The sequence below is a fragment of the Ascaphus truei genome, chromosome 7 (assembly GCF_040206685.1).
Source record: "Ascaphus truei isolate aAscTru1 chromosome 7, aAscTru1.hap1, whole genome shotgun sequence".
NCBI lineage: Eukaryota > Metazoa > Chordata > Amphibia > Anura > Ascaphidae > Ascaphus > Ascaphus truei.
Window position 1 is genome coordinate 82,215,673 of NC_134489.1, and position 15,537 is coordinate 82,231,209.

Genomic DNA, 15,537 nt, shown 5'->3' on the forward strand with positions numbered 1-15,537 from the left:
GATAGCACCCTTCCAGTATGTACATTTTTTTAGCTGAGCAGGGACCACCAACCCCCATCTTGTTAAAAAAATAAAACATTGGCATACAATATGGGAATATTGGCAATTGGCTTTGAACTTCTCTAAAACAGCAAAGTAAAAAAAAATTGTTCATAGATCATCCATATATTATAACATAGGTTCTCCCAAACCCAAGGATACCAGACCCCATACTAATATCTGATAAAAATATACTGATGAGTTATACAATACAAAAATTTGAAATGGGTGCAAAAGAATCTTAAAATAATATTCCATACCTCTAATAGGTATTTCATACACTGTGTTGACCCGTAAGAACACATGCCAAATTGCAAACATTTTCATTTAAAATATTACTTGAATAGAATGAAAATACTATTGTAAATCATTAAAGGTTAGAGGGAGGTAAAAACACTTTACTCCACAACATATAATAATTATTCCTTAACACTATTTCCCATAGTCTTTCTAAAACAAAAACTAACAAACAACATTTATAAGGATGTCCTTTTTTTCAACACAGAACATAGAAATTATAAGACAACCAGAAATCATAAACTTCTGATTTGTAGACAAATAATTAAATATGAAATTGATACTAAAATCTACACTAAATAATTTTGTTTATTTACAATTATGTTATAAACAAAACCAAAACCGCCTGATTCTTATTCCTGCACAAAAAATATTTTAATAAGAATTTCCTTTTTCATTCTTATAATTATAACTAATCTGAATAATTTTATAATATGCATTAATTGTTTGAAAAAATAATTGAAAACAACTTTTTTTTTTAGAATTCTAGCAAACTTCTTCCTGAGTTAATGTTCTGTAACTGTCAGTGTAACTTTTAGTGATAAAAAAGGATGGGGGCTACAGTGTTTACATCATTCTTTAAAGGAACTATTTGTACAGTATGTGTACAATTGTTTCAAAATGATTTTCCAGCCATTCTCTAATGTTTCAATTAAATAAAAAGCGATCAAATTTGAAACATTTAAAACAGAGTCAATCACATGATCAGCTGTGTCAGAATTAATGCACGTAATGCATTGTCACAGTGCTCAATGAAGCTGAAAACACTATAAAAAGCTACTGTAAGTGGATAAGCAAAACATCTCATCATCAGGATAAGGAAGAAACCCAAAGTTGCTGAAGGGGCAGTAGCAATATTTTATTCATCTTCAGAAGTACACTTCACGTGGTCACAAGGTGAGTAGTTTCCACTGAACTTCAACAAAACTGACCATACAGGAAAGAAGCATTTTTCTTAAACTTACTTCTTATTTTGTTGTTGTAGGAAAGGTTTTTTTAATCCACTTATAGTGTATTTCATATTTGGGCTGTGTACTGTACATATTTGATATTTGTTTCCATTTAAATAGGCAGTTTATGTTCAATGTTGCACTCCTTCGATATAAGAACATGCTATTTAGCATTGCATGGAATTGGATACTTTCTGTTTAAAATCAATATCATTTAAAGATACCCTTTATTAAAGCTCTGAGACGCAAACCACTGTCCAGACTGCCATAGACTGTATTTGTGTTCTGTAAACAGCCACAACATCCTAAATCACATTTTTATTTAAAACAGAATTTACCCACCAATAATAACTTAACTTTAATCACTCAGCCTTTTAGGATTGATGCTACATAAGCAATTGTCACTACTATAGCATATCAACTGCATTAAGGAGTAATTAACACAGTCTGCAAAATTGACTCAAAAAGTGCTACAAGAAGCTTATTTACCAAAGAAAAAGTCCAACTGAGAACATCTGAAGTCCAGTGTTGTTTTTTTGCACTAGTATTATTGCCTCCGTCTTTGCAGTGGATAAATTTTGAAGGAATAGCGAAGGGTCAAAGACATTTGATTTAAATCAATCTCTTCTTGTGCCTGTGGGGAAGCCATGTTATCACCCTGTGCCTTCGAAAGGCCAAATTAAATTGTAAGCTCTGTGAGTCAGAAACTCACTGTCATATATTTTAGGCACTAAGTAAGATAGTTATAATAAATAATTATGAATAAATGACCCACATGTGTACATATTTATTGAATTATCCTCTAACTGTAAAACTAAAATGTAGTTTTGCTTACTGATACTGTTACTACCTTTTTTGGAGCAGTGAGTCTAATATATATATATATATATATATATATATATATATATATATATATATATACAGAAAGAATTTACCAGATGGGGGTCCGGGAAAAAAGAGTCAGCACACAGTCAGGGAAATCCAAAGATGTTGTATTCAAAACAAATACATGGCACTGCATCCAACGTTTCGGTTGGATATATACATATACATATATATACAGTAATATTTCCATTGCTACATGCTTTATGGTGGAGGTTTTTTTTACCCACCATAAATTAACTAATGTGTGGTGGATATCTATCCAAGATTCATATTGCAAAGCCAGTATACACAGCCTCACCCTAATGAGACCCAAAAGTTCGAAATAACTGTCTATGGGTATGTTTACTGGCTATGCATCTTACCCCAGGCTGTGCTGACAAAGCTGTGCAATGCAGCAAGCATAAGCTTATAGGGGTCTATGTCAAAATGGATTTTAAGCAAGAGGTGGCACTATGTGCTCATTTGCATGTCATTTCCCAGAATCCCTTGCTGCAGTGGAAGCACTGTATACTGGGCGATAAGGGTGAAAAGCAGGGTTATAGACTTAAGACATGCAAATGAGCACACAGTAATATTTCCATTTGCTATATGCTTTACGGTGGAGGGTATCATAACTTAACTAATGCGTGGTGTGTCTATATGTATATGTGTATAGTTTGGAGTTATGATTTACTATGCAATATCAATGAGCATGTCTCCATTAGCATTAATCATACTGTTGATTCTTTGTGCTGTTTCAGCTTGTAGTACTAATGTAAAATTAGAAACATGAGATGTTAATGACAATTTCTACGATTCATTTACATTCTATTATTATAGAATGTTCTTGTATAGAACTGTTAGTTTTATGAAACACTTTACAGCAGGCCTGCCCAACTCGTAAAGTGAGAAGGGCCGAACTGCTCCAAGGGAAAAAAAATGTGGGCCGCACAGGTTAAATCATCATCATCATCATCATCATCATCATCATCTCTCCTCCAGCACCTCCCATCATAATCATCATCCTCATCCCCCTCCCCTCAACATGACACTCTCTCCAAATCCCCTCAATATGACACTCTCCCCCTCCCCTCAATATGACACACTCTCCCCCTCCCCTCAATATGACACACTCTCCCCCTCCCCTCAATATGACACAATATGACACAATATGACACTCTCTCCCTCCCCTCAATATGACACACTCTCTCCCTCCCCTCAATATGACACTCTCTCTCCCACCCCTCAATATGACACTCTCCCCCTCCCCTAAATATGACACTCTCTCCCCCTCCCCTCAATATGACACTCTCTCCCCCTCCTCTCAATATGACACTCTCTCCCCCTCCCCTCAATATGACACTCTCCCCCTCCTCTCAATATGACACTATCTCCCGCCCCTGCAACTCACATCACACCCTCCCCCTGCAACTCACATCACTCTCTCCCCCCCTGCACCTCACATGTCAGCAGCCCCCCCTCACATGTCACCAGCCCCCCCTTCACATGTCAGCAGCCCCCCTTCACATGTCAGCAGCCCCCCCCTCACATGTCAGCAGCACACACCCCACCAGCCCGTACTTCACACCCACCCCCCCACCAGCCCGTATATCACACCCACCCCCCCACCAGCCCGTTTTTCACACCCACCCCCCACCAGCCCGTTTTTCACACCCACCCCCCACCAGCCCGTTTTTCACAACCGCCCCCCACCAGCCCGTTTTACACACACACACACACACACACACACACACACACACACACACACACACACACACACACACACACACACACACACACACACACACACACACACCCCTCTTAGATCAGCACATCCTCTCCCCGGTACTAAGCCCCGCCCCCGGCATGCTCTGACCTCCAACCAGCCGCCCTCCCCGGCATCTTGCTTATGAAAAAAAAAATACTCACGGCTGCCGCATCCTCCTCCTGCCCCCGCGCACCGCAAACCCCGGGGGGGGGGGGGGGGGGGGGCGGGGCGGGGGGTGAATCGGCGCCATTTTTAAAAACTTTTTTTAAAAAAATATTTATTTCATTAACTGGCGCCCGGCCGGAGTCATCGCGGCCACACAGAGAGGCCAGGCAGGCCGCATGTTGTGCAGGCCTGCTTTAGGCCTCGTTCAGGGTGCTGGCTTTGGAGGGAGGGCGTGCTGCCGTGCGTGCTGCTGTGAGAAACAAAGTATTCAATTTGAATACTGGTTGTCAGGGTAGCAACCGCCCTGTCTCCGAGGCCAGGAGTTGAAGCTGACTACAGTTTCAATAAACGAAAATTTCATTTTTTGGAGCTGCAGCAGCGTCACTGGGACCTACAGTAGGCAGCCAATGAAATCATTCTTCAGAATGATTTCATGACTGCAAACTCGATACTTACCCTGCTGTGTGTAACCCCGCCCCCTCCCCAACGCTGAAAAGTCTGCGGGGGGATAAACACAGATCGTCCAGCAAACTGCCGCACTGCCTCCCTCCCGCCCTCCCTCCGAGTCATGCAGCTGGCACCCTGAATTAGGCCTTACGGAGACATTTTGCAGGCACATATCCCCTGCCCTTTGCAATCTATGTTTTTGGTGCCAGGGAGATAAAGTGACTTGCCCAAGGTCACAAGGAGGCTACACAGGGAATTGAACCAGTGCCAGTCACTGAGCCACTCCTTCTCCCTTCTCCCTTTCTAGGTTTTCAGGATATCCCAGCACAGATCAAAGTGAGCCACGGATTGAGCCACCTGTGCTGAAGTAAGGATATCCTGAAAACCTGACCTGTTGGTGGCCCTTGAGGACTGAAGTTGCCCACCCCTGGTAATATGCAGCACTCTATTGAAAAGTAACAGGATATATTAATTATTAATAATATAACCCAGCTGGTGCTTTACACCTAGAGAAAACTGAAGGGAAGCTTGTATATGTTCCTTCATCTCTATGTTTTCCATGTGGCTCATTGACAAATAATCTCTTTCAGATATCATGAAAATGATTTACAGTACGATGTAATCATGATAAAAAATAACATGTTTAGCTCCTCATCTATTATAGAATAAACATGAAGAGCATTTATTGTATGGTCGGAATTCTTTTTATGCTACTACAAGGCAGCTGGCAAAATCCTCTTCAAGAAACAGAAGACAAGTCCAGGTATGTTTAATGCACATAAATAGGGAAACATACCGCTTTCTAAAGGTAGAATATTTAAAAATATGTCAAAGTAGATTTTTGTAGTACAATAAAATAATAGGAAGTTGAAAAGATGAACTAGGTGATAAGAAGACAATTTTCTCATGGATAGTGGTGTAGAGTTAGATATGGTGCTCAAAATCACATGTGAACTCTGCCACAAAAAATGTCTTTACATAAGTCTTTAAGATCCAGGTAAACATGTTAATGTCCTCAATATTACAGTCCATAATAAAAGTGAGATAGTGAAGATGCCTACTAGTATACATATACCGCCCACAGTATGTGGAACCTAATCAGCCTCTCAATAAGGCAAGATATACAAATGCAGAGCCAGGAAATATAAAGGGACTATGCCCATTACCTGTCAGCTCACACAGGACCATCCAGCATTCCCAGGGTGTGCAGCCCGTTGAAGTGTGAAATCCAGAAAAGCAGAGAAAACGGAGCACAGCCAAGATTCACCCAAAAAGTCAGGATCCTGGGTAACTGGATGTATTTAATTAGTTGTACAGCTCACAAACAGGTTAGACAAACGCACCCGCGTTTCGTGCAGGACGCACTTTCCCACCTTTTTGTGAATCTTGGCTGTGCTCCATTTTTCTATTGTTTTCTGGATTTCTGATGGATACAGTAGGCCTATAGCGAAAGGGTTTAAAGCTCCCAGATGAAGGACAAACAGCAGTACAATGTACATGTAAGGGGGAGGGGGGGGACAAACAGCAGTACAATGTACATGTAGGGGGGAGGGCGGGGGGACATACAGCAGTACAATGTACATGTAGGGGAAGGGGGGGGGGGACCAGCAGTACAATGTACATGTAGGGGGGAGGGGGGGGGACAACCAGCAGTACAATGTACATGTAGGGGGGAGGGGGGGGGACAAATAGCAGTACAATTTACATGTAGGGGGGAGGGGGGGGACAAACAGCAGTACAAGGAACAGCAGAAGAGGGGGGGTGGTGGGGGGGGGGGGAGAAGAGGGGGGGTGGTGGCGGCCTGTGTGTAGTGTCCCGCGGCTGCCTGTGTGTCGTGTCCCACGGCGGCCTGTGTGTTGTTGCCGCTCCCCCGCTGTGTCCCGTGCGGCCGCTCCCCCGCTGACTGCAGCGGCCGGGGTGTGAGTTTGGAGGCAATGCGGGAAGGAGGGGCAGAGGCGCTGGGAGGGGAGTCACAGGGGTTGGAGGCAGCAGGAGGCACAGGGGTTGGAGGCAGCGGGAGGCACAGGAGTTGGAGGCAGCGGGAGGCACAGGGGTTGGAGGCACAGGGGAGGCGGCGGTTTAGTAACTTACCTGGGCGGGAGGTGATGTATGTGTGTGTGTGTCTCCTTTAGCCCGTCACTCCGCCTCAGGCCAATGAGAGGTGTGCGGGGGCGGGCGGGCCAAGGGAGCCATCTCATTGGCCTGAGGCGGAGTGACAGGCCAAAGGTCCAATGCGATTGCCGCTAGGGACACAGGGAGGGACACAGGGAGACACATACATACAGACAGACAGGCAACGATACATAGGACACTTTGAGAAATATATAGTAGATTACAGCAAGTACCTAGACTCAAGACTAGGTGCTCAAGACTTTGTCCAATGGTTAATGATTACTAAAAGAAGAGGATAAGAATTCTAAAGTAAAAAACTGAGTTTGCCTTTTTCCAGATAATGCAACCTGCTGTACTGTAGGTCTCACCAGCTATATGCACTTGATTTAATCTTATTTGTTTTTAGAATCCCTCTTAAAAGAACAGTTTTATAAATTCTACTTAATCATTTTACCCCCAATTCCCATAAGTAACTTATAATTTCCCCTTATTTGTTTCAATCAGTGTTAATATTAAGTTAGCAATAATTACAGGAGTTTGTATTAGCAAAGATCTATTAAGATATATGTTATTGTGTTATCCAGGGTTACAAAAGCAATTGCAAATATTAGGATTCAGGCTGTTAAGCGCGAGGCTTTGTCTAAATTATAAAATATATATTTTTTTAAATCCTAATTTAGCAAAATCTTAGTGATTTTTTTCCCCTACAAATTTTACAACTTCTTTTTGAAATTTTAAATCTCACCATTTTTACTAAGGTATTTTGGGGGTGAAACTTGCCATTGTTTTGTATGAAAACTATTTGCAAACATGGTAAATTTTTCTATTCGCTAACCTTTTCAGAATGTTTGCACATTTCTTATTGGAAATCATATATATGTTACAATATACAGTAGGCCAATATCGAACATTATTATATCCCCACCTTCCTAGTGTATTATTATAATGAAAGGATTGTGTATGCAGCTTGGTGGCCAGTGTGTGCTGTGATTTCATTCTAAAATATGATTCCCTAGTGCTTGACTGTTACAGTATATACATACAAGTTTATAATTAAATATAGTACAAATGGGCTATTCTGTATGCACAAAGACTTCCTGCTATATTTCCACATCTTTGGAACATGCTAATAACTTCAACAGTCCCTACTAACGCTACGCTTATAGTGCTAGCGGCGGCGACGCAATAGCAAATTGAGGTGACTTCCACCGATCACGACCAAGCCGTTGCTCCGTTGCACCATCGCATCGCGCTTGCTATAAGCACACGCGAAGGCGGCAATGCATTTGTTTTGACACAATGTTGCTGTCGCCGGAACTATAAACGCAGCCTTAGAACACATACACACAGATGCAAACATTGGTCAGTTGAAATACCTTCTCCAATCAAGTGTTTCCTGTATAAATATGCATTACTGTTGTAGTCTATGTGGAGCCAGAAATAAAACACTTAGGGGGCTATGCACTAAGCTCAATGGCTTTGCGTTCTGATTTTCAAAAAAAAGCAGGTTCGTTAAAAAGTGAGGTCGGGGACACGATTCACTAAGGCCTTGGGCCCATTTTTTAACGTACAGGTCTCCAGAGCTGAACAGCATTGGTTTCAGGTCCGAGGACCCCCTATCCGAGGACCCCCTACTTCAGGAGATACAGGCCCCATTATGGGGTGCCGGTATCCCCTGCACTTTAAAGCGTCCGCGTCACGTGACCGGGACATTTAAATTCTGCAGGGGATACCGGCACCCCATAAAGGGGCCTGTATCTCCTGAAGTAGGTGGTCCCCGAGGCTGAAACCAATGCAGTTCAGCTCAGTAGACCCCCTGCATATCTACACTGGTATTAAAACACACATAACAATAAACAATAATTCATTACCGTAGCGGATAGCCGCTATGGTAATGAAGCTGCTTTAATGTATTTTTAATAATAGTGTGCAGGAGCAGGGGGTCCCATTAGCTGAACCGCATTGTTTTCTGCCTCAGAGACCCCCTGCTTCCCGAGTTACAGGCCCTGGTATGGGACATCGGGTGCCAGTGTCGCCACCATCTTTATAGCGTGCAAGACGCGACGTGGGCCCTATAAAGATGGCGGCGACACTGGCACTGATACCCCAAACCGGGGCCTGTAACTCGGGAAGCAGGGGGTCTCTGAGGCAGAAATCAATGCTGTTCAGCTCAGGGGACCCCCTGCTGGCGCACACTATTATTAAAATTTACATTAATGCAGCTTCATTACCTTAGCGCAGGGGTGGGGAACCTTTTTTCTGCCAAGGGCCATTTGGATATTTATAACATCGTTCGCGGGCCATACAGACACAGACAGGCAGGCACACGGCAGGCACACAGCAGGCATGTAGGCACACAGAACCCTGCCCCCCCTACCTCTGGTAGTTGCTGCTGCTGCTGGGGGGATCATGTAGGGCGAATGCTGGGGTAAGTGCAGGGGAAACTGCTGGAGAAGCATGGGGGAAGTGCGGGGACTGCTGCGGAGAGAGAGCGGGGGAAGTACGGTGGCTGCTGGGGATCGTGTAGGGCTGCCGGCGCCTCACACCACCTCCTTCCTCCTCCCGATCGGGCGCACGGCGGCCATTTTTTTAAAAATTAGCACGACCCGGTTATAGCAGTTGCCTTAGCAGGGCCAGACCAAATGATTTCGAGGGCCTTATACGGCCCTCGGGCCTGACGTTCCCCATCCCTGCCTTAGCGGATAGCCGCTAAGGCAATGAAGGGGTTAAGGCACATTAACATATTTATTGGGGACAATTGCCCCCAATAAACATAGCAATATACAACACACATCCCCCCCGCCCCCTAACACATACAGTAGTGTAATGGGCAAAAAAACTATTATCCACATATGGAAACTAATGCATTTGCCCATTTTAAATAAATATAAATTACAATAAATACAGTCAATATATATTACACTTACCTTTTACAGACACCTACGATGAAGGTCGTCTTCATCCTCATCTTAATCCTGCCCATGCCCCCTCCGATGCTGCAAAACATACACAAGAATAAAAACAGCCAATGTAATGTCCCCCAACCCTTTAATCACCATAGCGGTTATTAACCGCTACAGTCATTAAGGTGTTAACCCACCCTCACCCACCATTCGGGAGGCCTACATACCCTCCCCCACTAACACCCCACCCCGTGAGGCCTAACCACCCTCACCTACTACCCAGCCGGGAGGCCTACCCACATACCCCTGGGGCCAATACCACCTCCCTCCACCCCCAGTACCCACAATAAAAACAATACACAGCCCCACAATAAACATCAATCTATTTATTAAATACATAACCCACCCCCTGTACCCCCCCATAAATACATGATTTATTCTTTTACATACATGGTTCATACCCCAGGCCCACGGGAGTCCCCGGTGGGCCTGACAGGTCACCTCACAGACCTACAGGTTACCAGCAACATGTTTCACACAGGTTCTGGAGGCCTGTTGGTGGGTCCCACCAGGCGCCATGGCCCACCAGGTTGACTCTGCGGGTCACCGTGGGCCACAATTGGGTCTCCACGGTAGGCCCGCGGATGTCTGGGGGCCCCAGGTCAGACCCACAGGTGTCTGAGGGGCCTCGTGTGGTTCCCACGGGGTCTGGAGACCCACGGGTGGTCCCTACGGGTCCGCGGTGCCCCCACAGATGTGTGGCCACCGGTTCTTCCCCACAGGTGTCCCCCGTGGACCACGCAGCCTGGTACCCGTGTGAAGCCCGAGGATACCTCAGGTGGTCTACAGAGGTCTCTCGCAGACCAAAGGAACCAACCCTGTATGTAAAAAAAATAAACCGGACCTATACATTCAATACATCAATCCTCCCCCCCCTCCAACACATACAGTACAATAATGTGCAAAATAACTATTATCCAGATATGGATAATAGATTATTTGCCCATTATGAAACACATAAAACATGCATAAATCAAAAGGTGAATTCTTAATCTTAAAATCACCACATTGCATGTTACAATAAATCCAGCATCGATTGTAAATATAAACCAACACACCAGCAGCTACACAAATGTATATGAAATGTCACACAATTGCATGGAGTGTGTACATGATGCAATTCATTTGTGTATCATGTAACACTATGCAAAATATATTTAACAATAAAATACACTATGAACAATGTCCCCTAACCACCAATGCCATCATGAAAATCAAATAGAAACTAAGCAACATCAATACAATTAGCATCAATCAATTAATCAATTTCCTCAAACAATTACAATACAATACAAATCAATTATACAATTCCCTATTCAATTACTAAAGCCAAACATTGCCAACAGAATTCTAATTTAAAGTAACCACCATCATTCTAATCTAACTACCAGAAATAAGCCATTACAAATAACCTGTAACTAAATACAAATTACATTATTCACAACAATGACAAAATAAAGCTGATAACTACATTAGCCATACATGAAAAGAACATAAACATTAGCAAAACAATCAATTATTATCCCTGTATGTCTATCCATATAGATAGATAAACATAACATACAGGGGCAATAATAGAGAATAAAATACAATGCATTTACATACAAAAATCACATAGAATACACCCATTCAGTGTCCGTGAATGTATATATAGCCATAGATACATAATAGATACATTCAGGGGCATTAAATGGGACTGAAAAAATAAAAGACATGAATCAAAAATCAAAAAAACCTGTAAAAGTAAAAATAATACACTTTTCTTTTGTTTACTTAGCATTAGATGCCCACTCACCGAAATCCAGGCGACCCGGAAGTACTGGAACCAATCCACAGGTAACCATAAAAAAATAAACCCTTACAATCCATAACGGTGTCTTCTTTCTTCTATTTGTAATCCTTCCCGTCTGTCTTGGGGTCTTCTTTTCTTCTTTGGGGTCTTCTCCGTCTTCTTCCATCTTCTTCCGTCGCGCCCTTCTTCTCTTCTTAGAGGTGTTCCCTCCTCGGCGACTGGCTTCAAAATGAGGCGACATAGGCTTTTATAGGCCTATGACGTTATATTTTGGTCAAATGTTTCCCACGGTCCTGATTGGGCCGTGAAAAACATGTGATTTGGCCGAAAAAAAATAAATGATGATGTAATTTAAAGGCAATGACGCCAGCCAATCAGAATGGCTGAGTTTCAATTGCCTTTAAGATGACATCATCAAAACAAAGATGGCTGGTGACACATGGTACGGTAGCCAATCAGAGTGTGGGAACTCCATCCCAACTCTGATTGGCTCAAGTAGACAATGTGACAGAGGCTTTGCTTCAGCCTATCAGAGTCGGGATGGAGTTCCCACGCTCTGATTGGCTACCGTACCATGTGTAGCCGGCCATCTTTGTTTTGATGATGTCATCTTAAAGGCAATTGAAACTCAGCCATTCTGATTGGCTGGCGTCATAGCCTTTAAATGAAATCATCATTTTTTTTTCTTGCCAAATTACATGTTTTTCACGGCCCAATCAGGACCGTGGGAAACATTTGCCCGAAATGTGACGTCATAGGCCTATAAAAGCGTATGCCACCTCATTTTGAAGCCAGTCACCGAGGAGGGAACACCTCCCCTCCTAAGAAGAGAAGAAGGGCGTGGCGGAAAAAGATGGAAGAAGACGGAAGAAGACCCCAAAGAAGAAAAGAAGACCCCAAGACAGACGAGAAGGATTACAAATAGAAGAAAGAAGACACCGTTATGGATTGTAAGGGTTTGTTTTTATATGGTTACCTGTGGATTGGTTCCAGTGCTTCCGGGTCGCCTGGATTTCGGCGAGTGGGCATCTAATGGTAAGTAAACAAAAGAAAAGTGTATTATTTTTACAGGTTTTTTTGATTTTTGATTTATGTCTTTTATTTTTTCAGTCCCATTTAATGCCCCTGAATGTTTCTATTATGTACCTATGGCTATACATACATTCACGGACACTGAATGGGTATATTCTATGTGATTTTTGATGTAAATGCATTGTATTTTTTGCTCTATTATTGCCCCTGTATGTTATGTTTATCTATCTTTATGTATAGACATACAGGGATAATAATTGATTGTTTTACTAATGTTTATGTTCTTTTCATGTATTGCTAATGTATTTATCAGCTTTATTTTGTCATTGTTGTGAATAATGTAATTTGTATTTAGTTACAGGTTATTTGTAATGGCTTATTTCTGGTAGTTAGATTAGAATGATGGTGGTTACTTTAAATTAGAATTCTTTTGGCAATGGTTTCGCTTTAGGAATTGAATAGGGAATTGTATAATTGATGTGTATTGTATTGTAATTGTTTGAGGAAATTGATTAATTGATTGATGCTAATTGTATTGATGTTGCTTAGTTTCTATTTGATTTTCATGGTGGCATTGGTGGTTAGGGGACATTGTTCATAGTGTATTTTATTGTTACATATATTTTGCATAGTGTTACATGATGCACAGATGAATTGCATCATGTACACACTCCATGCAATTGTGTGACATGTCATATACATTTGTGTAGCTGCTGGTTTGTTGGTTTTTATTTACAATCGATGCTGGATTTATTGTAACATGCAATGTGGTGATTTTAAGATTAAAAATTCATGTTTTGATTTATGCATGTTTTATGTGTTTCATAATGGGCAAATAATCTATTATCCATATCTGGATAATAGATTTTTTGCCCATTATTGTACTGTATGTGTTGGAGGGGGGGCGGGGGGATTGATGTATTGAATGTATAGGTCCGGTTTATTTTTTTTACATACAGGGTTGGTTCCTTTGGTCTGCGAGAGACCTCTGTAGACCACCTGTGGTATCCTCGGGCTTCACACGGGTACCAGGCTGCGTGGTCCACGGGGGACACCTGCGGGGAAGAACCGGTGGCCACACATCTGTGAGGGCACCGTGGACCCGTAGGGACCACCCTTGGGTCCCCAGACCCCGTGGGAACCACCCGAGGCCCCTCAGACACCTGTGGGTCTGACCCGGGGCCCCCAGACATCCACGGGCCTACCGTGGGGACCCAATTGTTGCCCACGGTGACCCGTGGAGGCCACCTGGTGGGCCATGGCACCTGGCGGGACCCACCAACAGGCCTCCAGACCCTGTGTGAAACAGTGACCCGGTGGGCCTGACGGGTCACCTCACAAACGTACAGGTTACCAGCAACATAGTTACATAGTTACATAGTAGATGAGGTTGAAAAAAGACGTACGTCCATCAAGTTCAACCTATGCTATATTTAGACAACAGATACTTTATTCTATATCTATACTTACTTATTGATCCAGAGGAAGGCAAACAAAAAACCCCATTAAGGGGAAAAATTAATTCCTTCCTGACTCCAAGAATTGGCAATCGGATTAATCCAGGGATTAATCCGTTTGCCAATTCTTGGAGTCAGGAAGGAATTAATTTTTCCCCTTAATGGGGGTTTTTGTTTGCCTACCTCTGGATCAATAAGTAAGTATAGATATAGAATAAAGTATCTGTTGTCTAAATATAGCATAGGTTGAACTTGATGGACGTACGTCTTTTTTCAACCTCATCTACTATGTAACTATGTAACTATGTAACTATGTTGCTGGTAACCTGTACGTTTGTGAGGTTACCCGTCAGGCCCACCGGGGACTCACGTGGGCCTGGGGTATGAACCCTGTATGTAAAAGAATAAATCATGTATTTATGGGGGAGCACAGGGGGTGGGTTATGTATTTAATAAATAGAATGATGTTTATTGTTGGGCAGTGTATTGTTTTTATTGTGGGTACTGGGGGTGGCGGGAGGGGGTATTGGCCCCAGGGGTATGTGGGTAGGCCACCCGGCTGGGTAGTGGGTGAGGGTGGTTAGGCCTCACGGGGTGGGGGGTTAGTGGGGGAGGGTATGTAGGCCTCCCGAGTGGTGGGTGAGGGTGGGATAACCCCTTAATGACTGTAGCGGTTAATAACCGCTATGGTAATTAAGGGGTTAGGGGACATTACATTGGCTGTTTTTATTCTTGTGTATGTTTTGCAGCATCGGAGGGGGCATGGGCAGGATGAAGATGAGGATGAACATGGCCTTCATCGTGGGTGCCTGTAAAAGGTAAGTGTAATATGTTTTTACTGTATTTATTGAAAGATATATGTATTTAAAATGGGCAAATGCATATGTGGGTAATAGTAATTTTGCCCATTACTGTATTGTATGTGTTAGGGGGTGTATTTAGTTATAAAATTTTTTATTATTTTTGGAGGCGCAATATTGGAACCGCAGGCCTGCGGGTACCCCGGGACGGCCGCAGGGACCCCCGCACTCCCGCGGGGAGCCCCGCTTGGTGAGCTGGGGACCCCCACCCCCGGACCCCCTCAGGGTCAGCCGGGAACACCCGCACGAGCCCATGGCTCCCTCGAGGACACCCGTGGGGTCAGCCGGGGACATCCGCTGGCCTGTTTTATGGGTTTTGCACATGCAAAAATGAAAAGCCATAATTTTTTCTAAGTCCAGCTTTTTTTGCATCTACTCTGACCTGACGTGTTCTGATCAACGCAACTTTCGCATACGCTAAGGTTGCGTTGCTTAGTGCATCCCGCTTAAGGGCAGAATTTAATGCAAACAGGATTACGAACGAGCAAAGTTGGACTTAGAAAAAATTCCTGAAAAAAGTCAGTTTTAGAGCGCAAAGTGCCTGTTTGCGTTGCTTAGTGCATCGGGTTTAGCACAACATCACGTTCTAAGAGCACTTTGCCCTCTAAAAGTGACTTAATGGAGCTTAGTGCATGACCCCCTTAATCAGGTATCTCTTGTTGACTCTATTCTATGCTGCACTCAGTATTCTATATAATGAAAGCTTTGTAAAGATTCTAAATGCCATATTTTGTTTAACCAATCACTATTAGCACTAAAGATGTGAATGTAACTTTGTTGTAGCTTAGCAC

The 15,537-nt window shown here is 43.2% G+C and overlaps 1 protein-coding gene across 3 annotated transcripts in view; it reads left to right on the top strand.

Moving 5' to 3' along the window:
• Positions 1-981: 981 nt before the first annotated feature.
• LOC142499617 (pro-glucagon-like) overlaps positions 982-15,537 on the top strand; it is a 57,361-nt gene continuing 42,805 nt past the window's right edge. Inside the window, exons 1-2 of one of the 3 annotated variants that reach the window (XM_075609223.1) lie at positions 982-1,233; positions 5,178-5,293. In XM_075609223.1, coding sequence (XP_075465338.1) covers positions 5,202-5,293 — 92 coding nt within the window. In that variant the 5' untranslated portion in view covers positions 982-1,233; positions 5,178-5,201. The remainder of the gene's footprint in view (positions 1,234-5,177; positions 5,294-15,537) is intronic. The other 2 variants (XM_075609222.1, XM_075609225.1) reach the window with 2 other exon arrangements.